At 37.2% G+C, this 27,729-nt stretch overlaps 2 protein-coding genes across 3 annotated transcripts in view; both read left to right on the top strand.

Annotated features, from left to right (window-relative positions):
- GDPD1 (glycerophosphodiester phosphodiesterase domain containing 1) lies at positions 1–27,678 on the top strand. Of its 2 annotated transcripts, none has more exons than XM_081109404.1 (10): positions 1–277; positions 8,631–8,673; positions 14,459–14,594; positions 15,370–15,415; positions 18,916–19,034; positions 19,545–19,634; positions 21,958–22,091; positions 24,513–24,572; positions 25,805–25,856; positions 26,252–27,678. In XM_081109404.1, exons 1-10 carry the CDS (start codon positions 136–138, stop codon positions 26,372–26,374), a joined length of 945 nt encoding a protein of 314 aa, XP_080965530.1. In that variant the 5' UTR covers positions 1–135; the 3' UTR covers positions 26,375–27,678. The 2 variants fall into 2 exon arrangements, with proteins under 2 accessions (XP_080965530.1, XP_080965531.1); XM_081109405.1 differs by having other exon boundaries at positions 40–277; positions 26,760–27,678.
- The window catches only part of YPEL2 (yippee like 2), an 87,608-nt gene continuing 87,261 nt past the window's right edge, over positions 27,383–27,729 (top strand). The window contains exon 1 of the mRNA XM_081109409.1: positions 27,383–27,729. The gene's annotated coding sequence lies outside the window, so the exon portion shown is untranslated.

Raw genomic sequence — 27,729 nt, 5'->3', positions numbered from 1 at the left:
GGGCGCGAGCAAGTGCGCTGCGCCGCAGGCACCGGCGGGGGGCGAGCTGGCCCGGAGCCGCCGCCGCCGTCCTCGCGACCGCCGCAGTGGCGTTCTGCGGGCCTGGCGGCGGGAGACCGGCCACGCTTAGCCGAGATGTCGTCCACCGCGGCTTATTACCTGCTCTCCACCCTGGGAGGGTACTTGGTGACCTCCTTCTTGTTGCTCAAGTACCCGACCTTGCTGCACCAGAGGAAGAAACAGCGCTTCCTCAGCAAACACATCTCTCACCGCGGAGGTGAGGGGTCTCCGGAACCCGGTGGCGGAAATGGGGGAGCCTTTTTGGTTGGGTTTGTTTTGTGTGTGTTTTTTGCCCCCCTAGGTCCTTCGGAGCCCCGCCAAAGCCTGGCGGGTGGACATACGCCCGAGTTTGAGGAAGAATGGGGATGTGTGAATGGGGGCTCCCCGGAGGTGCGGGCCGTGTGGAGGGGAGGTCTCCTGTGGGAAGGAAAGGGCCGTGGGACAAAGCCCCGGGTGAGGGTTTCTTGGGTGCAGCGGTGTCGGGGTCCTCGGGCGGAGGAGGGACCGTGGAGAAGCGGGTGGACGGGAGCTCCTCAGCGGACGCAGGAAGGGTCGCGCCGGGAGGCACGAGGGGGCCGGGGTGGGGGGCCGGGACAGGCTGCTCCCAGGGGCCGGGGAGCTGGTGCGGAGGGAGGTCCCGGGCCGCCGTCTTCAGGGCTGAGGAGCCCGGAGCCCGGAGCGGGCTGCCGCCCAGGTGTTGCCGAGCCCGCGGCCGGGGCCAGCCCAGCCCACTCCGCCCAGCGGGATCGTTCTTGGAGGGGATGATCCAGGGGCACCGTCCGCGCTGGGGCCGGAACCGGAACGTCCCGGTGCCCGAGGCTGCACGCCTGTGGGGTTTTTGGAAGCCTCACCCACAACCCAGCCTTGACACGTGGATCTCCGCAAGATGAAAAGATGATTTCGTCTGAGACAGCAGAAAGCGAAAAGTTTATTTTGGAAAGATGTCTTGCTGGAAGGAGACTAGATGGTCCACCCTGTTTCCCAGGCAGCGGTCACAGCAGGTCCAGCCCGTGCCTCTTCGTTATTGAGTAATAAGTGTCTCTTTCACTCTAAGTGCGATGTGTAAAATGTCATCCAATTGGATGATTTCAATCCACGTTAACTCTTCTTTAGAAATGAGTGTAAAAGTAGGTTAACATTGCTTGGAGTTTGTAGCCTACTACTTAAAATGGTACATTTCTAGATTTATAGTCTAAAACTTGGTTTAGTAGCATCACTCCCTTTCTGACAAGAACTGGCCAGGAATAGGGTCTTAAATGCCACAGGAATGCATTATCATTCATCTGTATAATTTTATCAGTTACACTTAGTGCGAAAGACTAACTTAACTTGCGTGGTTATGCTCGTCTCCCACGCATGAAAAGTATCCAAGGTTTTCAGGGGTCACCTGCTAAGCGCCATGTTATTTCTCATTTGGTTTATCTGCATTTTAATAAGTGCATAGTTCAGCTATAAGATGTACATATAACCGCTAACACGCCTTCAGCCATTAACGCCGAAAACCAGCGTTTAGTGTTTACGTTGTTGCTGCAGAAGCAGTTTTCAGTGGTGATCGTCCTTTTCTGGGGATGGGCAGTCCACACTGCAGTTGTGTTCACTGGTTTTCTCAAAAAGTGTGCTTGCTTACAACCCAAAACAAAACTAGATCCTCTAAAAAGCTCTCTAATCTGTCATTGTGGGTGATCTAAATTTTATTTTAGAAGAAATAATCTTGTTAAAATATCTGCAGGCTCAAAAATCTGTTTTACTCTGTATGCTGGGCTAAAGCCCTGTAGTGAGTTTCAGTGTCTTAGTGGCTTCATATGCTTTTGTGTGGAGCATGTATACACCAAACAATACAGTTGAGTCCAGAGTGATAGAGGAGATACTTATTTTAAACACACACACACACAGACTGTAACTCAAGATCCTACGTTTCTGGAAAACAATAGACTGGGAAGGAGTCTCCTTGCTTGCTTATTTTTTTTTTCTTGGACACTGATAACAGCAATCTCTCAGTGCATATGACTAACATTTGGGCTAATACTATAATTGCTCCAACGACAAATACCTGTTATTTCATATAAACCAGATGTATAACCATTCCGAGACTGAAATATTGGTAGCTATATGTGTTTAAAGTATATACAACTGAATTGCTATAACTTGAAACTCTTAATGTGTACTATATTATGTCTGCTATAAAAGCATTTTCCTGAGTCAGATGCTGGACCTGCCACTAATTAGCCTTGGGAATAAGCATGAGTTTTGCTTATCTATAAATGGAGAGCATTTGCCTTGCTTCTCTTTGAGTTGTTAGAGGACTAGGCGTATAGAAAACACTATGAAATTTTGTAAAATTGAAAATATAAGCATGGCTATAGGGGATCCACATTTGCATTTTTCAATAGAACTTTGAGTTGATTATGAAGATTGAGATCACCCTATAATTGTTTTCAACATTGTTTTCAAACTTTTAATGAACACTTTTGCCTTTTTTAACATTGAGTGCTCTTGAAAGCAGCTGTCTCGGAAATTAAATGCTGTAGTCTTGCTTTGCTCTTACCTCTTTAAAGCATACCTTGTATTGCATTATATTGTAATAGGATATATTAATACATCTGCTTCCATTACTAGACTGTGAATTCCTAAAGGCCAACTTTTAGATTTTACTAATTCTTTTGTCTCTAGCCTCTAGTACAGATACTAATATATAATTAAAATAATAGTTTAAAAGTAATAGCTTATTGTCTGCTAATTATCTACTACATGTTAGATACTTTTCATGTATTTCTTAAATTTATTTGACCAAGAGCACACTTTATAACTACAATGTATTGATGAAACATCAACAGAACCAAAGATATATCCTTTGGATTAAATGGGGAGCAAGCAGTATAATCAAGGGCCATTTTCTTAATTCCTTTATGAAATTATGGGTTTTAATATTTTTCCAATTACAAAAGTAACTCATGTTCATTGTAGAAAACTTGGAAATATGGAAATGAGAAGAGAAAAAATATCTCCTAAACGTTACTATCTGGACATTTTGAAGTATGTCCTTTAAGTACATATTGTCCTGCATTTGGAATTATACGGTATACAGTATATATTTATTTCAGATAGAGATAGGGTAGCAGGGAAATAACATACTTTAATACTCTCTAACCTGTCTCTGTGAGCCAATTGAATTAAGCAACAGGCTTTAAAAGAAAAGTCTGCTTACTAGGAATTAATGGTCAAAGAATTTTTAAAAATCAACAACTGATCAAATCTTTTTTTAATAATTAATTTTTTTTTGAGAGAGAGAGAGAGAGGAGATGGGAGAGAGAGATAGAAACATCAATCGGCTGTCTCCTGCAAACCTGGGCATGTACCCTGACCAGGAATCGAACCAGTGACCTCTTGGTGCATGGGTCAATGACATTTCACCACCGAGCCACACCAGCTGGGCCAACTGATCACATCTTAACCTTTCCTCCTAATCTTTCACCCTTGCAATTAAGCGAGAGTACCGTCACAGTCTGGGCATATTGCCACAGATTGATTTAACAGATGATAAGTTTGAGGGTAAAGATTGCTTTTGGGCCTTGGCCGATCGATGTGAGTCAGTTTGTTGAGTATCATCCTATGCACTGAAAGGTCGCCAGTTCGATTCCCAGTCAGGGCACATACCTAGGTTGATGGTTCAATCCTTCATGGGTCAGAGTGCATATGGAAGGCAACTGGCTGCTGTTTCTCTCTCTCTCCTCCTCTCCTTTCCTCTCTCTAAAATCATAAAATAAGGTGGAATGAAAGTATCTCTATTCCTTTAAAAAAAAAAAAAAGGAATTCCAACCATTTCATGAAAGAAGCACTAACACCAAATAATTCTTTGGAGAGGAATGACATACTCTTAATTAGTCCCTTAGTTACTCTCTAGGCTTTCCCCATATGAATCTAATAAGTAATTTGTCCCATGCACCAAAACGTCTCTGGTTTGATCCCCAATCAGGGCACATACAAGTATCAACCAATGAATGCATAAATAAGTGGAACAACTAATTGATCTCTCTCTCCCTTTCTCTAAAATGAATAAATAAGAAAAACTGTCAGTTTCACTTAAGACTATCTTTGATGTGTTAGTAAAAATTAGTAGTGTTATTAAATTTCAACCTTCAACTATACATATTCTATGTGACATAATTGGAAGTATTCACTTTTGCTGCATACCAAAGTATGATGATGGGTGTCTTGAGAAAAAGCACTTGTGCAGTCATTTGAGTTGTGAGCTGAATTTACCTTTCCCACAGAACACCATTTTTACTTAAAAAAAACCTGACAACTGGTTATGGATACTTGAATATTCAGCAGATATGTTCTTGAAAATTAATAAAGTATATCTCTCGTTAGAATAAAGATAATCTAGCTGCCTTCTATCAAGGTAGTGCCAATGATTAAATTTGAGCTTTTAAGCAAAAATTAGAATTTTGAAAACTTGCATCTGCCACTGTGAGCTTGATAGCTTTCCAATTCTCAAAGATTCTCCTGATGAGAGAAGATGTTAACAAATGAGATTTAAAAATATGTATTTCATGCCAAAACCGGTTTGGCTCAGTGGATGGAGCGTCGGCCTGCGGACTGAGGGGTCCCAGGTTCGATTCCGGTCAAGGGCATGTACCTGGGTTGCGGGCACATCCCCAGTAGGAGATGTGCCAGAGGCAGCTGATCGATGTTTCTCTCTCATCGATATTTCTAACTCTCTATCTCTCTCCCTTCCTCTCTGTAAAAAATCAATAAAATATATTAAAAAAAATAAAAAAATAAATAAAAATAAAAATATGTATTTCATAATGAATTGTGTCCAAATTTAGGAGATTAGCATAATTCAGTGAATCAGTATTTTCCAAAAGATGAGTGGATGATATAAAGCCATGAATGGGTGAAAGATCCATTCAGAGTTCACAGTGGACCAGTGGGTTTTTACGTAATAGAGTATGAAAAGGACATTTCTGTGGTTCAGATTCCACATTGCAGCTATCTTATAAAACTACCCCTTGTTGAATTCAAGTACATATTAAGCAGATATAAGAATCTAGCTGCCTTCTATTAAGCCAGACGGAGTCAATTTCTGAAGCTCTTTGAGGTAGTCAGTAAGAGTCGTGAGAACAAGTGGCTGGAAACTGCCAGTTTAATGAACTCTTGTCTGTGATAAGTATCATTGTAATCTGAAGCGACAAGAAAGTACTGTGAATTCATTCTGGAATTAATGTTAAGAAACATTGGGAGGCAATGGTGAAAATGATCTTCCCAGGCATATGGCATGAGCTTAAGACTTTGATTCTTCCCTCTGCTTTTAAAAGTAGTGCATATTCATTGTAGAGTGTTTGTAAAGTATAGAAGAATGCACATTAGAAAAGAAATCATTTGTATTCTGACCAAATTGATAACTGTTATTAATTTGCTTTGTGAAATTAAACTACTCACTGCTTATTGTGCCAAAAAGCAAGGAAATTAACAGGACACAGCAGTCAGCTTGAAGGAGCCAGTGATGTTGAGTTTGGTCATTTGGTTAAAGTGGTTTCTGAGAGACTTTTCCACTGAAGTTACTCTTTATTCTTCGTAATTAATAAGTGTTTTTGTAGGGAGGTACTTTGAAACTACATAAGTAGGCATTCCTCATCAAACTTTCCATTTATTAAAATAGACTGAGAATTTCCTATTTTATCCAGTAGTTTAAAATTTGTTACTATCACTAGTTTGATGCTAACGTTGTTTCAGGTTTGGCAGGTGAAAATGCGTTTAAATTGCCTCCAGAATTCTTTCAACTTGTTGGGTTTTTTGGGTTTTTTTGAGAAAGCAGTCACTAGTTTACTTAACAATAACCATTTTAGCACTCTAGTTATTTTGATAATATTTTAGAGTGCTTTGTTCTTGAAATGTTGGTTAACTGAGTGTAACATATTTCCATAGTTTTTGACTAAAACAGACACCAGCTGGATGTTTTAAAGTCATTTAACCTCAAAACAGCACTTACTTGCGAAAAAAAACTATAATCTTCATATTTACTTCATCTCTTTTCTATTATGCAACAACTCTAGTAACCATTATCCTCATTCTTATAGGTAAGAAAGCTCAGTCTAACAGAGAGATTAGGTAACTTTCCCAAGGTGACACAAATGTCAAATAGATTGTAGAACAAATATCAGAACTCTGGAGTCCCATTCTCAGCTACTATAGTATTCTGCTTTCAGCCAAGGTGATTAAAGTACAGTCACTTGTCTTAAGTAATTCATGGGAAAGGAAGGAGAGAGATAGGTAATAACTTATGCTATAATATGATAAATGCATGGTAGAGAGGTGCATAAGGGACTATGTGAATACAGAGGAGAGATGTTGTAACTCTGCTTGGGGAGGTGCATATGTACCAAGTCCTCTTCTGTCGTTCCTCTATGACAAGCTGGTATGACAGTTTAAAAATCATGTTTAGGTGCTCTCACACTTCTGTGGTGGTATGTCTGTGTTTTGATCTTTGATTCTTCCTCGTACAGCTAAAATATAAAATAGAGATACCATTATATCCTTTAGAACATTTGTAAAGATGTATCTTTTTTTTATTTTATTAAATCTTTATTGTTCAGATTATTACATTTGTTCCTCTTTTTTTCCCCCCATAGCTCCCCTCCACCCAGTTCCCACCCCACCCTCTGCCCTTACCCCCCCCTCCCCCCACTGTCCTCATCCATAGGTGCACAATTTTTGTCCAGTCTCTTCCCGCATCTCCCACACCCCTTTCCCCCCCCTCAAGAATAGTGAGTCCATTCCCTTTCTATGTCCCTGATTCTATTATAATCACCAGTTCATTCTGTTCATCAGATTATTTATTCACTTGATTCTTAGATTCACTTGTTGACAGATGCATATTTGTTGTTCATAATTAGTATCTTTACCTTTTTCTTCTTCTTCCTCTTCTTAAAGGATACCTTTCAGCATTTCATATAATACTGGTTTGGTGGTGATGAACTCCTTTAGCTTTTCCTTATCTGTGAAGCTCTTTATCTGACCTTCAATTCTGAATGATAACTTTGCTAGATAAAGTAATCTTGGTTGTAGGTTCTTGGCATTCATCACTTTGAATATTTCTTGCCACTCCCTTCTGGCCTGCAAAGTTTCTGTTAAGAAATCAGCTGATGGTCGTATGGGTATTCCCTTGTAGGTAACTGAGTTTCTTTCTCTTGCTGTTTTTAAGATTCTCTCTTTGTCTTTTGCTCTTGGCATTTTAATTATGATGTGTCTTGGTGTGGTCCTCTTTGGATTCCTTTTGTTTGGGGTTCTCTGTGCTTCCTGGACTTGTAAGTCTATTTCACCAGGTAGGGGAAGTTTTCTGTCAGTATTTCTTCAAAAAGGTTTTCAATATCTTGCTCTCTCTCATCTTCTGGCACCCCTATAATTCTGATGTTGGTACGCTTGAAGCTGTCCTAGAGGCTCCTTACACTATCTTCGTATTTTTGGATTCTTTTTTCATTTTGCTTTTCTGGTTGGGTGTTTTTTGCTTCTTCGCATTTCAAATCTTTGCCTTGATTCTTGTGCTCCTCTGGTCTGCTGTCGGGAGTCTGTATAATATTCGTTATTTCAGTCCGTGTATGCTTAATTTCTAGTTGGTTCTTTATCATAACATCGAGGGTCTCATTAGATTTCTTGTAGATCTCATTAAGTTTATCGGCGGCTTCTAGACAGTTCTTGAGAGCCCTTAAAAGTGTGGTTCTGAACTCAATATCCTCCATTGACAGTTTTGTCCTGTTTCTTTGTCTCCGCATTTTTTATGCTTTCTTGGTGCACCCCCTAGTGGTCTTTGTGCGCAGTCTTGTTGTAGTTAAGCCTTGATTGTTGTAGTTAATACTAGGGGGATTTGACTTCCAGGCCAGCTGGCTGTGAGAATCAGCTGTGTCTGCAGTGAGAAAACTTCTGTCCTCTAGGGAGGTGCTAATCTAGCCTTTGCCTGAGGCTATCTGGCAAATGGCTCTGCGCAGGGCTTGGGCGGAGTGGGTCGCAGGGGATCAACAGAGCGGGTGGAGGGAGCAGTTATGGCTGCTCTCAGTCCCGTCCCTAGAGGCTCTGCCTCTCAGAGTCCCAACAACTTCTGCAAACCTCGGAGAGAAAGCTGCCCTTGCGTTCCGACTGATGCCAGACAGTCTCACTTCTTCCGTTTGAGTCTGAGTCCCTAGAGACTCGCCCAGAACTGGAGCTCAGAATCTGAAACTCCCTCCCGATTGAAAACGACAACCGCGCCCTCAGCTACCAGCCCGCTCCACGCGTACCTCCGCACCTTTGTATTTTCCGCACTGCGCCTCCTCTGAGTCTCGTATGCTGTTCTCTTTCCTTCTAGTTGAAGAATTTCCCCTCAGCCAGTCTTCCTGTGGTTCTGGGCGATGTCCGTTCCATCTTTTAGTTGTATTTTTGAAGTGGTTGTTCGAGGCAGCTAACTCTGGTGTTTACCTATGCCGCCATCTTGGTTTCTCCTCTAAAGATGTATCTTATTAAAATGAATTTATAGAAAAATAAAATGTTCAGAGTATATAAGTAAATGAAATTTACATTTAATGTTTTTACAGGTGCTGGAGAAAATTTGGAGAATACAATGGCAGCGTTTCAGCAGTAAGTATATAAAAGATTATTCATTTAATGTTGATTCACAAAGTGAAGATAGTATACATGTCATATCCACTTGTGATAGTTGTTCCTATATTATTAAAATTGCTTTTTTATGTAGTTAGTCTCCAGTGTAACAATAGAGACTGGCCTCTGCGTAACTGAAAAAACTACACCAGAGTTTTGGGTAATCAAAAGATACTATAGTCCCAAAGTTGAAAGAAGACATTTATAACAAGGAACGTACTGTGTGTAATGCTAATTAGTCTTGGAGAGAAAGAGAAAAGGAGAAAATGAAACAACTGTAACACTGACTGCTGTTTATGAATAGGATTATGTGTCTACCCAGTAATTCTCGTACAGGCTTAAACCCGTAATCTAGTCTAAAACAGGGAATGTGAGAAGTTAAACCCCGTGAAAGACGTTACCTATCCATATTGATTTTTTTCTTACGTAATTTTAAAACCATTTTTATGTATGTAAAGAGAGCTAAGAAATCAGGAAAACTTGGCTTATGTTTTGGTCCTGCTTGTCATCATTCAAAGGCATTTTAGAGATTATTTTTCCTGTTATCAGGTCCAAAGGTATGCTTTTCCATGTTTTAGTTTCATCCAAATCCTATCCCCCTGAATTTGTCATGGCTTATTTTCCTCTTCTATATGATGCCTTTTAACTATAATCTCAAGAGTCTCTTACAGCTTTAAAGTGAAAACTCTTTCCTCCTGCCATAGACTGTGAAACAGAATAATTTAAATTATTTTTTTCTACTGAGATTATATTTCTAGCTAGCTATAGCTAAATATGTGTATAACTTCATGTGTACAGTTTCCACTGAGATACACCCCCACACACATATTTAGAAGAATGCACATTAGAAAAGAAATCATTTGTATTCTGTTATTAATTTGCTTTGTGAAATTAAACTACTCACTGCTTATTGTGCCAAAAAGCAAGGAAATTAACAGGACACAGCAGTCAGCTTGAAGGAGCCAGTGATGTTGAGTTTGGTCATTTGGTTAAAGTGATTTCTGAGAGACTTTTCCACTGGGAAGTTACTCCTTTATCCTTCGTAATTAATAAGTGTTTTGTAGGGAGGTACTTTGAAACTACATAAGTAAGCATTCCTCATCAAACTTTCCCTAATACCTAGCTCTGGTACTAACAGGCTCTTACTAGTTGCTTACTGAATGGCATACAGAACGGGGTACTCAAGAACAAAGCAGAATATTAGCAGAAGACAGGATGAAGAAGATAGAACCCCATCCATAATAAACACAGAACCAAAGACTAATGAATTATACTACACACACACACACACACACACACACATACACATACACATACATACACACACACATACATACACACACACACAGTGTCACCAAGCCCTTGAGTATGTAAAATCTGGTTCTTAAGAGCTAGTAAAACTAGGTTATTAAATCAGGCCGTATTTGTAAATACCCATAGGACAATTTGATCCCTATGGTATTAGCATGAATGGTAAGAGAAAGAAACAAATTGTATTAGCAATAGCTGGAAGTATAAGTTGGCAGACAGTCAAAGTAATCAGCGACCTGATTCTTATAATATTTTTTAGACTATCTAGTTAATATAATACCAATTTTCTCATCAATGAAATGGGAATGATAATACAACCTCAATATTGTGAGGAATAAATGAAATTCAAATAAATTCCTTAACAAAATTCCTGTTGAAACTGTGGAGTTTCAAGTAATTTCACATCTTGTATAGCTAGAGTTTTACTTCCTTTTTTCTTTTTTAAAAAATATATTTCTTTATTGATTTCAGAGAGGAAGGGAGAAGGGGAGAGATAGAAACATCAATGATGAGAGAGAATCATTGATTGGCTGCCTCCACACCTCACTCTGGGGATGGAGCCCACAACCCAAGCATGTGTCCTTGGCCGGAATCGAACCCGGGACCCTTCAGTCTGCAGGCCGATGCTCTATCCACTGAGCCAACCCGGCTAGGGCAAGTTTTAATTTCTTTCTCTGGAAATGTTGGAGCCTGGCTTCCCTAACTTTTTTCAGTGTTTTTCATCAACTTGTCAGAAATTTAGCTACAAAATAACTGGTGTTTCAATTGATGTAGATGCATATTGTTATTTATGGAAATTTCTGAAGGCCAAAGTGATAAAAAGATTTTCTTGCTATGTTCTAGCTATTTGTTTATCAAATTGGGATAATTTCTTAGAATAACTTATAAGTTGTCCTAGATATACTTGCTATTGCTCTAAATTTTTATTATCTTGTTATTAAGAGATAAGCATACGCCTGGCCAGTGTTGCTCAGTGGTTTAGCATCGAGCCATGAATCAAGAGGTCACTGGTTTGATTCCTAGTCAGGGTACATGCCCAGTTTGCTGGGCTCCATCCCCAGTAGTGGGGCATGCAGGAGGTAGCTGATTGATGTTTCTCTTTCTACCTCTTCCTTCCTCTCTAAATATTATATAACAACAATATTTAAGGAAATTAAAAAATACAGAAGAATAATCTCCCAACCTAAAAGCTGTTTTTGTTTATTATGTCTTTTTGGATTTCATTTTTACACATTTGTGGCTCTAAAAAAAATACAATATTTGGAAAACAAATATTCTCTTTTAAAGTTGAGAATTTAATGCTCATTGAAAATGTACCTGGTCACCCAAGAGTTCTGGTGGAGATGTACACTGAGTTTAATGTTTTCTTTTTTTAGATATATTTTTATTGATTTCAGAGATGAAGGGGAGGAAAGAGAGAGAGAGAAAAAGAGAGAGCGCGCGCTACACTGGCCTGGCCTGAGTTTAATGTTTTCATTTCTGCTAGCACAACATCCATTCTGCAGCTCATGGATCAATAAGTAATTTCAACTTTCAAGTCTTATTATTTAGGAAATATATTTTGTAAGGCTATAGCTGCTTTAGTGATTTCTCTGATAGATTTGGGCAAAGTAAATTGAAAACCTTATGGAAAAGATTCACCATTCTAGATGTTAAGAACATTTGTGATACATGGGAAGAGGTCAGAATATCAACATTAACAAGAGTTTGGAAGAAGTTGATCCTAACCCTTATGGATGACTTTGAGAGCTTCAAGACTTCAGTGGAGGAAGTAACTGCAGATGTGTGGAAATAGCAAAGGAACTAGAATTAGAAGTGGAGCTTAAAGTCATTACTGAATTGCTGCAATCTCCTGATAAAACTTTAATGTATAAGGAGTTGCTTCTAATAGGTGAGCAAAGAAAGTGGTTTCTTGGGATGGAATCTAATAAAGTCTAAAGCAGCCGTGGGCAAACTACGGCCCGCGAGCCGGATCCAGCCCGTTTGAAATGAATAAAACTAAAAAAAAAAAAAAAAAGACCGTACCCTTTTATGTAATGATGTTTACTTTGAATTTATATTAGTTCACACAAACACTCCATCCATGCTTTTGTTCCGGCCCTCCGGTCCAGTTTAAGAACCCATTGTGGCCCTCGAGTCAAAAAGTTTGCCCACCCCTGGTCTAAAGTGAAAAAAAAAGGGGAGAAAAATTAGCTCTGGCCAGTGTTGCTCAGTGGTAGAGCATTGGCCTGTGCACTCAAGGGTCATGGGTGTGATTCCTGGTCAAGGACACATACCTGGGTTGCAGGTTTGTTCCTCACTCCAGTGGTCTGGGCACATGCAGGAGGCAACCAGTCGATGTGTCTCTCTCACACAGATGTTTCTCTCTCTTATCTTAATGTTTTCTAATGTTCCTTATAGTAGTGTTCTGATATGCATAAAGCCTAATGTGAGGTGGAGTCTGTTCCTGGAGAAGATGCTGACAAAATAGTTGAAATAACAAAGGATTTAGAATCCTATATAATAAAAGGGTAATAATGCAAATTGACCCTAACAGCAGAACCACTGGGAATGACTGGTCACTATGACACACACTGACCACCAGGGGGCAGACTCTCAATGCAGGAGCTGCCCCCTGGTGGTCAGTGTGCTCCCACAAGGGGAGCACTGCTCAGCCACAAGCCAGGCTGCCGGCTGCCAGGACAGCCCTGGTGGAGGGAGCCTCTCCCGCCTCCTCAGTAGTGCTAAGGAAGTACGACTGCAGCTTGGGTCTGCTCCCCGCTGGCAAATGGACATCCCCTGAGGGCTCCCGGGCTGCCAGAGGAATGTCTAATTGCCGGCTTAGGCCCAATCCCCCGGGGAGCAGGCCTAAGCCAGCAGGTGGTCATCCCCTGAGGGGTTCCAGACTGCGAGAGGGCACAGGCCAGGCTGAGGGAACCCCCTTACCCCTGAGTGCACAAATTTTTGTGCACCGGGCCTCTAGTATTACATAAACTTCATTGATAAAACAGTGGCAGGGTTTGAGAGGATTAACTAGATAAAATTCTATCAAACAGCATCACATGCTACAGAGAAATCATTAGTGAAAGGAAGAGTCAACCGATGTAGCAAACCTCATTGTTGAAGAAATTGCCACAGCCACCCCAGTCTTCAGCAACCTCCACCCTGATCACTCAGCAGCCATCAACATCGAGGCAAGACCCTTCACCACCAAAGAGTATGACTCACTGAAAGCTCAGATGATGGTTAGCATCTTTAAAAGTATTTTTCAATTAAGGCATCTACATTGTTTTTTAGACATAATCCTTTGCAAACGTCTTTTAAGTGGATGCCTTGGCAATCAAAGCTTAAGTCAGTCACTTGCATTATAAGAAAAAAATATCAGGGCTTACACTACACTATACTGTAGCTTTGTAATAAGTTTTGAAGTCATGAGGTGTGAGTCTTCCAACTTTGTTCTTTTTCAATATTGTTTTGACTCTTTGGGGTTCCTTGAGGTTGCATATCAATTTTAGGGTGCATTTTTCTGTTTTTGCCAAAAACATCATTGGGATTTTGATAGTAATTACATTGACTCTGTAGATCAGTATAGTATTTGCATTTAGCAATGTTAAGTATATTCTGATTCTTGAATGTGGGATGTCTTTCCATTATGTATTTCTTCTTTTCTTTCAACAATGTTTTGTAGTTTTTTTTGTACAAGTCTTTCACCTCATTGGTTAAGTTAATTGCTTGCTAAGTTTTTTATTTTTTTTAAAATATATTTTTATTAATTTTTTACAGAGAGGAAAGGAGAGGTATAGAGAGTTAGAAACATCAGTGAGAGAGAAACATTGATCAGCTGCCCCCTGCACACCCCCTATTGGGGATGTGCCTGCAACCAAGGTACATGCCTATGACCGGAATCCAACCTGGGACCCTTCAGTCTGCAGGCCAACACTCTATCCACTGAGCCAAACCAGTTAGGGCTAAGTTTTTTATTCTTTTTATGCTATTATCAGTAGAATTGTTTCATGATTCCCTTTCCAATTTGGACTCCCGCCCCCCTTTTTTTCCTCCTTGCTTAATTGCCCTGGCCAGAATTTCTAATCCTATGTTGAATTAAAGTGTCAAAAGCTGTCATCTTTTTCTTGTTTTTCACTCCTTTCATTTTATAGATGTGGAAAAGTGGGCCCTGAAGGGGGCATTTACTTGCCCAATGTTATACAGCAAGTTTGTAGCAAAGCAGGAACTGACACCTAGATCTCTTCACTTCTGGCCCAGTGTTCTTTCCGTTCTATTGGGTTGACAGAAGTTAGGATAGCTAGTTATGGAAAGACTCGTCTTCTGAGTTCCTTTAGAATATTTTCACATCAGTAAATCCTAATAGATGACAGTGTTGAGAAATTTTAATATTATGGATTTTTAATTTTTTGCTGTTTGATTTATAATTCCAAATTTAAGTTTCAGAATGTCATTATTTGTATTTCTTCAGTGCAGTTACCATTGGAACTGATATGCTGGAATTGGACTGTCATATCACAAAAGATGAGCAAGTTGTTGTGTCACATGATGAGAATCTAAAGAGATCAACTGGGGTCAATGTGAACATCTCAGATCTCAAATACTGTGTAAGTATAAAAATGCATGGTAAACTAATATCTAGTAGATCTTGGGCCTGTAACATTTTTAAAAACAGTGAATGCCAGATAAATAATAAAAAATAAATGGCAGTGGTTAAACAATGAATGTCAAAGGAAATTTAAAATAACTATTCTGAGTTTCAGTAAAAATGTACTCACTATGTACATATATAGAGTCTTATTTTTGTAAGTAATTTAACAAAATTACCAAAGTCCTCAAATGTAAAACTACTAGTGTTCAGTTCCTTGAAGTATTCTTTAATTTGTTTTATTTGGATTAAATATGTAAATTAGTTTTACTCTTACAGTATAGGAAAGAACTCTTTAAAAATCTGGTTTTAGTAGTAAATCCCAATAAATAGAAGGCAATGCTGTTTTACCACCTAAAAAAAATTTACGTTAATAGGATACTATCTTATTGAATATCCTGTATGTTTTTTATATAGTTGTGATCCTGCTGTTTATTATATATATTGTATTTTCTAATATTTTCACATGATACACATTTTCTGAATTTTTTGTTTTTAATGAACTTTAGTCTTTAGAGCAGTTATAGGTTTACAGCAAAATTGAGCAAGAAAGTATAGAGAATTCTCACATAATTATATGATTAAATTGCTTTTGGAGATGTTCTGCTACAGGGGGCCTTACATATGTAGTGTTTTATTTTATTTTTTGAAGAAGCAAATATTTATGTCTTAATGTAAAACATTAAAATACTGATTTTTTGAGAGCTAACTCTTTTCAATCATATCTTTTAAAGGAACTCCCACCTTACCTTGGCAAACTGGATGTCACATTTCAAAGAGGTAATATTTCCCATTTGCAACTTAAACATGAATATTAAAGTGTATTCATTTATGTTGAGAATTAGATATATAGGCATGTTCTCTTGTCATAGTAAGTTCCAGCTAAAAGTACTGCCCTCAAAAAATTCTCTCAGGCCTAATCTGAAATCTTGACCCTGAAAAGATGAAGTCCAGAGATTTAATTAGCTCATTCTACTAAAATTATATACAGTTAATTTAAACCAAATACTAATGACAAGAAACCCATATATTATTAGGGACACTTTGTACCTCTAAAGCTTCCAGTTCTAGAATATTACTATAACTTATAGTAATCATAAATCAAGTAAATAAATAAATGAAAAGAAATTGAAGGGACCCCTTTCAGATCCTTACTAATTGTCTCACATTTGATTCTATGTCATTCAGGTGCTTCATATTTTAAATTTTTAAGAAAATTTGGTTTCTCAAATAAATTGTCCAGTCCAGCCAGTGTGGTTCAGTGGTTGATCATCGATCTGTGAACCAGAAGGTCATGGTTTAATTCCCGGTCAGGGCATATGCCTGGGTTGCTGGCTTGGTCCCCAGTGGGGATTGTACAGGAGGCAGCTGATCAGTGATTCTCTGTCATCATTGATGTTTCTATCTCTCTCTCCCTCTCCCTTCCTCTCTGAAATCAATAAAAATATAAACATATAAATAAATAAAAACCATACTTTTCCTAGTCATCTTCACTTTTTAATTACCAGCATAACAGTTTTCTTTCCTTTGAAGGAGCATATCTTACAAAGAAACATGTCCCTTGGCCCCAATTTGTTAGTTATGTTAGAATGGAAAATACACCTAGAGATACAGGTTGCTGAGCAGGTATAGTCTCCCACACTACCACAATTCAGCCTCGTGCTTTGAATGATTCACATGTAACTCAGTAAAGCTATGAGATGCTATATGTTATGGTCCATTGTATGGCTTGGATATACTTAAAACTTTGGTTAAATGTGAAGGATGTATTGATACTAATTTTCAAAAAGAACTGTTAACTGCTCAGTGAGCTACATTTAAAATTAGTATAATTTCTCTTTGGGAAATTTTAGAAAGGTAAATAAAAATTAGAAAACTGTTTAAATTAGCTATCTCTGAGTGATATTTACCTCTGATGTTTGTTGGTTTTTGCCTTCTAGGTAAGTATCATTAAGCTGTGTTGGTTTGAGGAAATATCTTTCTCATTCTTGTAATTAATAGGATGATACTTGCCAAGCTTTTCTAATAGTTGTGTAAATTGTGAACTTGTGAAAGTTAAGAAAATTTCATGGGTGGGGAGTAGGGGTCAATTTGGGGCAAAACGGGACATATGTAATACTTTTGACAATAAAGAATTAAAAAATAATAAAATATAATTTTTTAAGTAAAAGAAAATTTAGAAGTGAAGTTTTTTCTGTTTTTCCCTGTGTAGAGCAAAGCCAAAGCCTCATAAAGATGAAAAGATCATTTGCGGGGGAAAAAAAAAAATGTTTTAATTTTTTTCTGTTTTTTATACCTTCCTCATAAAGTCATAAAACTTTTGAATGTGAAGAGACCTTTGAGACAATCTGTCTCTTCCTGTTATAGATAAAGAGGCCTAAAGATGTAAATTAAGGTCATACAGTCGGTAAATGACAAAGCTAGGGCTTGAATCTAGATTTTCTCCTCACCAGGCCAGTATTTAGCTATACCATATTGCCCCTCCATCTGGAGAAAATAAACCTCAGGGAATACAAAGAAATATAAAGGATGATTAAGACCCTCTTTTAATTTTTTTCATAACTCAATTTTCTTTGAATTGAGTTGCACTCAACACATTACTGAAGTAGCATATATTTCTCTTGCCTGAACATATTATTTTCAACCTCTGAAAAATTCAATGATGATAACAGAGGAAAACTTTAGAAACAATCTCAGTAACCACTTATAGGCTATGGAGAAGAAAAAAATCTTTTTCTTTCTACCTTTCTAGATTCTCAGCTGAGACTCTGTAGCAAAAGAGAGATTAATATGAGAAAAACAAGCAGAAGTGTATTAATATGTATGTCTCATGGGAGAGACTCAGAGATGGCTAGAACCTGAGTTTATAGAGCATTTTAACAAAACAATAATATATTTTCAGAGAAGTGACAAGACAAAGGAAAAGGACTTTGAATTTTTAGGGTGGCAAATTGTGGAAATGTACATATGTGGGAGAATAATGGAAGATAAAGGCTAGTCAGTTTGTTATATCGAGTCCTCTGGTACTGATAAGGGTTTATGGTTGTGGGTGATTAATTTTTGTACAAATTTAAGTCTTGTTTTAAGGCAAAAAGGGGAAGGGCAGAGAGCCTTTCTTGTATCTGCTTCTTCTCCATTGCCTTCAGTTAGAAATAATCCTTATACCAAAGTGGCATATTTTGGAGTGGCAGACACTGCTACCTTTCAAGGGAAATGGTTAAACAAAAATAATTAAATTGATATATGGCTACTCAATGGGATATTTTAAAACTTTAAAATAATAATTGTAGTCCTGACTGGTGTGGGTCAGTGATTAGAGAGCATTGCCCTGCACACTGAAGGGTCGTGGGTTTGATTCCTGGTCAAAGGTATGTTACCTGGGTTCCAGGTTCCATCCCTGTCCCAGGCTGGGCACATGCAGGAGGCAACCAAGCAATGTGTCTGTGTCTCTCTCATCAATGTTTCTCTCCCCCTCTCCCCCCTTCCACTCTCTCTAAAAAAAAAAAAAAAAAAAAAAATTAATGGAAAAATACCCTCAGGTGAGGATTAACCAAAAATAATAATAATTATAGTATTAGATCAGTGGATTATATCAATGTCAGTATCATAACCTGATATTATAGTTTTGCAAGGTCATCATTGGGGGAATCTGGGTAAAGGGTACACAGATATCTATTATCTCTTACAACTTCATGTAAATCCAGTTATCTCAAAAAGTTTAATGAACCCTAACTGGTTTGGCTCAGTGGATAGAGTGTCAGCCTGCAGACTAAAGGGTTCGGGATTTAATTCTGGTCAAGGACACATGCTTGGGTTGCGGGTTCCATCCCCAGTTCAGGGGGGGTGCAGGAGGCAGCCTATCAGTGATTCTCTCTCATCATTAATGTTTCTATCTCTCCCTCTCCCTTCCTCCCTGAAATCAATCAAATATATATATATATATATATTTTAAAGTTTAATGAAAAAACTTAAAACATAATTATAAATGCAGTGTGTTAAAATGCAACATTTATTTATTTTTTATGTAAAAAGATCAGGTTAAAATGTGTAGGTATACTATAACTCTATTAAATTATGCATGGGGGAAAAGAGTAGAGAAAGTATACCAAATGGTCACAATGGTTATATCTAAATTGTTGCATTTATATGATTTTTCTTTCCTTTTTTTATGCTTTTCATCATTTTGTAAATGTCCTATTATGACTACTACTTTATCTCTTCTAACCATCAAAAAAATAAGTTATCTTTTAAAAATACATTTAAAAATCTTGCTTTCTCAGCATGCCAATGTGAAGGAAAAGATAACCGAATTCCATTATTGAAGGAAGTTTTTGAGGCCTTTCCTAACACTCCCATTAACATCGATATCAAGGTCAACAACAGTGTGCTGATTAAGAAGGTACTTAAGGCATTGCCTCCTCTGAATGTGTTGCATCCAATTTCACAAACTAATAAGGCTAGAGTAGGTGGCTGCATAGACTGATAATGTGCAGGGAAATGTGATGCTCTAGGGTCAGTGTTGTTTTAAATAATGCTCTGGTAAAAGAGATCACTTTACTGTCCGAAAGCCTGTTTTCAGAGTTGTCATGTCTCAGTCAGGGATAAAAGTGAGCTCCTGTGAGCCAATAGTTCTGGCACTTGTATAATTAACTTCTAGTTTAACTTGTTTCATTTTTAGTTAGTGTATGTCAAATTATTAAGTAATTGTATTCTGTTAGATAAATGATATAATGGTAAAATGTAACTAATTTCTTATATTTTATAAAATAATCTTAATTTATACATCGGTTCTTCTAAGATTTTGTAGTCTTCACTGGTAGATAGTCAATTATAACCCATTTTTAAAATGAAATAATATAAGTGAATTTACAGTAGGCACATGCATAAAAATTTGAATTTTCACTTGTAGGTTTCAGAGTTGGTGAAACAGTACCGACGAGAACACATAACAGTGTGGGGTAATGCCAATTATGAAATTGTAGGAAAGTGCTACAAAGAGGTAATTCTTTCAAAAATGATACAGAATGACCTTTGTTGTTGTTATGTATCTATAAATGGTAAGTTATTGTAGTAATAATTTTTTAATATGAAGACCAATGGTACTGGGTGAAAGCAACTAACCAGAGTTTGCTAATAGAGATAATGGATTTATAGATAATGGGTTTCATAGAGATAATGGACCTTGCAATTAAAGTTCAAAATAATTGGACTGGTTTACAGGATTATCACCATTTGGGGCAGTTAAGTTAAGGCTAGATAGGACTATATTATGTTTTTACAACCTCCTTTTTATTATTTCAGAATAAAAAGTTAACTTTTGGCCCAGAATCACAGAACTTTTCCTTTGATTCATTTTTTTTTTTTTTTCCTAGAAGCCTCTGGCTTTCTGTCATTTTATTTATTTAGTTAGGTAGGTAAGTAGTTGGGTTTTTTTGTTTTGTTTTTAGTTTCCTGTCATTTTAGAATTTAAAAACTTCCAAGCTTTCAATAGTAATTTTCTTGTTTGTTTTTATTTTTTTCTTCCAACAGTAATTTTCAGACATCAAATAATGATTGTTTCAATATTTGTCATTCATATTATGAACATCTGTATATAATTGTCATGTGTCTTTTATAATTCTTAAAGTGTGATTTACAAGAATTTTACATTAACCCTTTAATTCCCACATGCTAGAAACTAAAAAAGAAAGAAAGAAAGTGGGCTACACACTGGTGATGGGAAAACATGTGGCACTATTCTCATTTAATGATTTTTTTGTTTTTCATTTGTTTGTTGTGTGTGTTTTTTTTTTCAGAGAGGAAGGGAGAGGGAGGGAGAGAGAGAAACATCAATGATGAAAGAAAAATTCATTGATCGGCTGCAACCCGGGCATATGCCTGACCAGGAATTGAACCTTGACCTCCTGGTTCATAGATCCATGCTCAACCTTTGAGCAATGCCAGCTGGATAATGCAGTGGTTCTTCACCTTGACTGTATGTTGGAATTACCTGAACAGTTACAAAAACTACTGATGCCTGGGCCCCATCCCAGATTTTCTCATTTAAAAAACATGGGGGCCTCGTTGCCAAAACCGGTTTGGCTCAGTGGATAGAGCGTCGGCCTGCGTACTGAAAGGTCCCAGGTTCGATTCTGGTCAAGGGCATGTACTTGGGTTGCGGGCACATCCCCAGTAGGAGATGTGCAGGAGGCAGCTGATCGATGTTTCTAACTCTCTGTCTCTCTGCTTTCCTCTCTGTAAAAAATCAATAAAATATATTTACAAAAAAACAAAAAACATGGGGGCCTGGTCGGCATGGCTCAGTGGTTAAGCATCAACCTATGAATCAGGAGGTCAACCTATGAATCAGGAGGTTACAATTCGATTCCCAGTCAGGCCACATGCCCAGGTTGTGGGCTCGATCCCCAGTGTGAAGCGTGCAGGAGGCAGCCAGTCAATGATTCTCTCTCATCATTGATGTTTCTATCTCTCTCTCCCTCTCCCTTCCTCTCTGAAATCAATAAAAATATATTTTTTAAAAAAAAACATGGGGTGTGGCCAGTTGTTATGCCAGTGGTATACCAATTCCCTCCCACCTCTCCCATTAGCAGCCTTGCATGACTCTCCAGAAGTACCAGTTACTGTTTTTAGTTCTCTGGTTCCAAAGTTGCCAAAGTTTTGAGGTTCAGCTCCTAACCCTATTTTCCCCATAAGTTCTGTTATTCTTAGGGTCTGAATTTGCAGAAATCAAGGTTTTTCGGGACTTGTATATTAAGTTGTAGTTGACACACCTGTATATATAAATAAGCTGAAAATACTACAAAGCAGCATGTGAACATAGAGGAAAAAGAAATCCTCACACTTATTTATTCTGTTTTTTAGAAAATAAAGAGGTGGGTAATTTAGAGCTACTATTTAAAATAAATTACTTTTTTTATATGTATTTCCCCCCAATATAGTACTTTTATGTAAAAAACTCAAATGTAGCTCAGCAGGTATGCTCGGTGGTTAGAGCATTGGCCCGTGTACCAAAGGGTCTCAGGTTTGATTCACAGTCAAAAGCACACACCTGGGTTGTAGGTTCGATCCCCGCCCTGGTCAGGGCACATGCAAGAGGCAACCAATTGATGTGTCTCTCTCACATCGATGTTTCACAGTCTGTCTTTCTCTGTCTTTCTGTCTCTCTCCCTCCCTTTCACTCTCTCTAAAAAAATTAATGGAAAAAGTACCCTCTGGTGAGGATTGACACACAAAGATAAGAGTCTTGGGAAATTTTGAGGATTGTAAAATAATCCTCTACTTGAGCAGTTGCAAAGTAACATAATATTGTTTGTGTCTTTTAGAATTCAGATATTCCCATCCTCTTCAGTGTACAACGTGTTCTGCTCATTCTTGGCCTGTTCTTCACTGGTCTCTTGCCCTTTGTGCCCATTCGAGAACAGTTTTTTGAAATCCCAATGCCTTCTATCATATTGAAGTAAGTGATTACCTGTTTTCATCAATTATCCATTACAGGAGGACGAAGATAAAGCTCATTAATATTAATATTAATGATAAAGAATAGATTGCTATAGTTATTTCCATATTTTTTTAGCTGACCTATATTAACAGTGCTTTTTGCCATAAGACATTCTCTAAAACAAATAATAAAGGGTTATAAGTATTTAATCTGGGCCCATTTCACATAACGACGACTTTCTGTGCCTATGTATTCAGAAGTCAGATAAAAAGAATTGAGCTTAATTGTTGAAGTTTAATAATTCCCTTATTCTAACATCTAGTAGCAATTGCCCTCCAACTTCCTTCCCTTCTTCCTACTTCATTGACAACTATACAAAGCTGAAACTCCATTAAACTTGAAATTCACCACTAGTATTAATACATTTAGGAAGAAAAACAACCACCCCCACAACAACCCAAAAGAAACCTCTAAAGATGGGAGAAAGAAAATGATAGGATTTGTTTACATAAGATATTTCTATGTATGCATAACTTCTCTACAGGATACAAAGCCTTGCTTTCACACACTAATTTACTACAAAAAATATATATAAAACAATTAGTGCCTGACAAATAATAAGCACTCAATAAATGATAGCTTTTATTGTTAAATTATCTTTATCATTATTATTAAAGACAGTTTTATCTCCTGCACCCTCAGAATGTAATCGCTAGCTATAAGTTTATAATAATAACTGAATCATCACAAAGGAATTCAGAGTTCCTGGGAGATCATTTAAATGTGATTTCACCTGCATGGAAACTTTTTTCATTCTCCAAACAAATTTTTTTAAAAAACCAAGCTGAGCCGGGCTGGTATTGCTCAGTGGTTGAGTGTCAGCCTATGAACTAGGAGGTCGAGGTTTGATTCCCAGAGTACATACCCAGTTGTGGGCTCGATCCCCAGTGTGGGGCATGCAGGAGGCAGCCAATCAATGATTCTCTCTCATCATTGATGTTTTCTCTCTCTCTCCCTTTCCTTTCCTCCAGGAAATCAGTAAGAAATATTTATTAAAAAACAACAAGGTGAATAATTGTCATTAACCATTAGAGAATATTAGTAAGAAAAGCAATTTGGTCAGGACCCTTGTATTCAGCATCTGTGTTTCATACCAGTTTGAGTTACTTAGTGATGAGCATTTTTATCTATTCCTAGTTATATTTATTAGCGATCTTTGTAGCTATTTCTCAGACAAAACAACAGAAATCACTTCTTGTTTACAAAGAAATAATTTGCATTTCTAAATTAAAATGATTTCTAACCATTTATTCCTAGTGTTCTTAGCTTTCCTCTGGCCTGGAATGAACTCTTGAGCTCTCTGGATTATCTCTATGTGTTCCTTTTAGAAGTTAGTATTATTGAAATACAGACATGAAAAAACTTTATAGAATTAATCTTTTCTCTAAAGAGTGATAATGGATTAAGTCATGGGTAAAACATTGTGTTGTATGTTTTAATGTTTTGGGGTTCTTTTATGGGAGACAATGGGTACTTCCTAAGACAACATAATAATTTGTATTTAGTGAGGTACTTTAGTATTTGAGGTACTAAATCCCTGAGATTCCTGAAATAGCAACCAGGACTTTCCACTTTGGCTAGAGTTAGGGAAAAAAGGATTTTATTTAGAGAGCTTCTAAATAAAAACTGAATTCAGAGAGAAAGAACAAAGTGAATTTAAGTGTGGGGACTCAGGATTATACTAAGAGTATAGATAGGTGGCTTTAGAAAGAAAACAAGAAAGAAGATCTGGGGAGATTGAGAATCATTGTGTGCTGTTAAACTTAGAAAGAAACTGAGAAATCTTCATAGTAGAGAGGCTAATCAGAGATTTCCTATGGTCACAACCCCAAGTTAATAACACAGGTAGTGGTGCTGCTCTGGGCATCAATAAGATTGAAGAAGAAATAGCATAGGTCTAAAAGTCGTGTGCTCTTTCAATAGCAAAGATAATTAAAAAGTACAGGGCCTAGATCTTCAAATATTGAAAGGGAAAGAAAAAAAAAACCCATGCTTTTATAGGGGGTTTTTTGGTGTCTCATTTTTACCCCAAATATCTTTTAATCCATAGTAAAGTTTGGTTATATGTTTTAAGTCTACTATATACTAAACCATAGCAGACAAAGCAAGAGAAAGTTTCACCAAAATAAGAAGAGACATGAGCCCTAGGCATTCAGGGTCTCTAGAAAGATAACTTTTTTTAAACCTTTCAGTAGTGTTTGCAAAAAGCCTGAAATCAGTGGAAAATAGAGAACCCAAATGGGCTTTATTTTAATTTATAGTTGTCCTTTTAGGAATATTTTTTCAGTACATACTAAGTGTAAGGCACTTTCTGTTTTTGAACTTGTTTTATTTTATCACACTGTGTTTCTAATTTATTCAAATTTTATTTTGTCTCAGGTTAAAAGAACCACACAAAATGTCCAAAAGTCAGAAGTTTCTCATCTGGCTTTCTGATATGTAAGAATTTTTGTTTCTTGATATACAAGTTAGTGTTTTAGCTATATCTATTAAATACTATGCTCAAGTTTAGTGTGATCTTTCTACATGTAATTTGTAACAAGGATGTGTTGAGTATCAACTATACAAATGGATGTGTATGGATCATTTAGAACTAGTTTAATTACTAGTCAGAAAGCCTTAGGCAGAATCTAGGGAGATAATCTCATTCAACTAGAACACAACCCACCCAAAGTTAAATTATTTACTTGGGGTTATCTAGCTAGTTAGTAGCATTCTAATAAACATAAATGGAATAGAAATTAGATGTAGCCCTAGCTGATTTGGCTCAAGGGACTGAAGGGTCCCAGTTCAATACCGGTCAAGGGAACATGCCTGGCTTGCGGGTTTGATCCCCAGTAGGGGACATGCAGGAGGCAGCCAATCAATGATTGTCTTTCATCAGGGGTCCTTAAACTTTTTAAACAGGGGGCCAGTTCACTGTCCCTCAGACCGTTGGAGGGCCGGACTATAGTTTAAAAAAAAACTATGAACAAATTCCTATGCACACTGCACATATCTTATTTTGAAGTAAAAAAACAAAATGGAAACAAATACAATATTTGTATTTGCATGTGGCCCACGGGCCATAGTTTGAGGACCCCTGTCTTTCATCATTGATGTTTCTCTCTTCCCCTCTCCCTTCCTCTCTGAAATCAATAAAGATATATTTTTTAAAAATAGAGAAATTAGATGTAAAGCTTTTCAGTACAATAGTTCCCATCTTGCTCAAGTGATTTGTATTCTAAAAATTCACTTTTAGTTGGTTATGAGCTTTAAAAAAATGTTTTTTTTCTTATATGTAGATATTGTAATTAATGGACATTAGGTTTCTAAGAGAGCTCACAAAGGACTAATCCACTCTGTAAATGAATTATGATGTTATAGAACTTGACCCAAGTTTACCATCTTATTTTAACTTGCAAACCTAGGAATACAGACTTTAGTGAGCTGCTCCAATAAGAATGGAGCAGGATCAGTGGCAGCAAGGGGTAGAAAGTCAGTTCTGGTTGTTCACCAGCCAGCAGTGAAGAGAGATCCAGCAGTTAAGATACAAATGCATCCATAGCGGCGGTTATTATTTGAGGCCATTGCTTAAAACTCTAAATTAGGACTAAGTTAGGACTAAGGACTAATTTTAGCCATTCCTTCGGCTAAGAAGTACCTAAATCTGTTCTGCTTTTCTCTTCTAGTTTATTAATGAGAAAAGCTTTGTTTGACCACCTTACTGCTCGAGGCATTCAGGTAAGTTTCTAGAATGATACGTTTTTGGAAACAGACTAGTTTACCAGTTTAACCCAAGTATAAGGAGCAGGAACTTTTAACTGACTTAATTTAGTCCCAACTCTGATGATGATGCTTGACTGGTTGACATATGAAGATCTTAAGTTCTGCCTTACAGTGAACAAGAAAGCATTGGCATTTCAGTAACTACAAGTCCACTTATGTAGAGGTAAGAGTAGCTAAAGGCAGATGGGTAGGTCAGTGCATATTTAATGAGCAAAGTGGAATATTTTAAAGGGTGCAATTATTTCTTAAAATTGCAGGTAGATAAATGCTATTATAAAAACAATTTTCTTTTTAAAATAATTTTCTATCCTAGCATTTGTTCTCATACTTCTCATGCTTCTAATTTTCAGGTATATATTTGGGTATTAAATGAAGAACAAGAATACAAAAGAGCTTTTGATTTGGGAGCAACTGGGGTGATGACAGATTATCCAACAAAGCTTAAGAATTTTTTACACAGTTTTTCAGCATAGAAAAGGAAGTATTCAGAAGCATTCAAAGAAACTATGAAAAGATCTAAGGTGGAAAAATTTTTCATTATCATTTTCCTAAGCCATTTTCAGAAAGGTAAAAGGTTTAATCAGTTAAGTTTTTATTACCTCATTTTTAAGCTGCCTGAGAATGTAGAAACTCTATATTGTATATTTATTTTAAACAATATTGCATATTTGCATTTGTAAATAGTTTATTTAGAAAGATTATTGATCAAGATTTCTGTATATGATTATATTATTGTAATTCTGAAATCAAAAGACCATTGGATAATTTGATAATTTCACTGGAATAAGGCCAGCTCATTAGTAAAACAAAACTATTCAAGGCCTCTATAGCTATTTTGAGTTGTCTTTTTATTTCTAGCTACATCTTAGTTGGTGGGGAAAAATACTGTGGAAGGAGAGCTTGGAAATCATTGATGTGGTTACCTGACAAGTTGTACATGTTAACAGAAGGCAGACTAAAAGAATGAACTGGAAGCTCATTACTTGATCAGAAATAAAATGTGTAGACTGAATTAGATTTCATAGTTGCTGTTGTTAATGGGGACATTCTATTTGGAATCCTCTTCAGGTGTGTAACATGTCCTTTTTCTTTTTTTGGGGGGTTAAATATTAAAACTAGATTTATCAATTGTAAATTCAGACAAGATCCAAATAGTCATATTTTTATGTTTCCTGTAAAGAAATTTAAATTTTCCATTTTGGGCAATGACTGTTTGGGCCTACATGTAGATTTTCAGTAACATCTTGAATCCTAATTACATGAAACTGATGAAAGTGCATATCATTTGTTAATACTTGTAGTATAAACTACCTGTTCCTGATCTTTAAGAATGTATTCTTCTGAGTATTAATGTGGAAATGAAATTTTCCAAAGCACTAGCCATCACTTTCTCTGCTTTTCTGATGTGACCTCAAGTAAATCTGTTTCTGATTTTATTGACTAATTTTCATGTTCTCTTTGGGAGATGAATGTAATCTGGATTAATAAGTATCTTTTACCTAGATCACATCTCTCATTTAGAGTTTGCCAGTTTACAGCTAAGAAGGATGACCAGACTCCCACTTATCCCTGGATGATAAAGTAACATTTGCCTTTTTTGTTTATACTGAAATAAAATTTTCCAAGAACAAAATAAGGTTCCTTCATTGTTTGTTTTTGTAGTTGTAAATTCACATATACTTTGTAGATTTTTCTTTTGCAGAATTTGATGAGGTGATGAATTGATGAGTAAATGCACCTGAGATTTCTCTCTAGAATAAAGAAAATGTGGATACACTTTTATGGTAAAGAAGTTGCTTCTTGGCATGTGAACAAATAACTTGGGCAG

Source organism: Myotis nattereri (assembly GCF_964212035.1).
Source record: "Myotis nattereri genome assembly, chromosome: 16".
NCBI classification, from domain to species: Eukaryota; Metazoa; Chordata; class Mammalia; order Chiroptera; family Vespertilionidae; genus Myotis; species Myotis nattereri.
The sequence above is the reverse complement of the archived record's forward strand: the minus strand, read 5'-3'. Positions and strand labels throughout refer to the sequence as shown.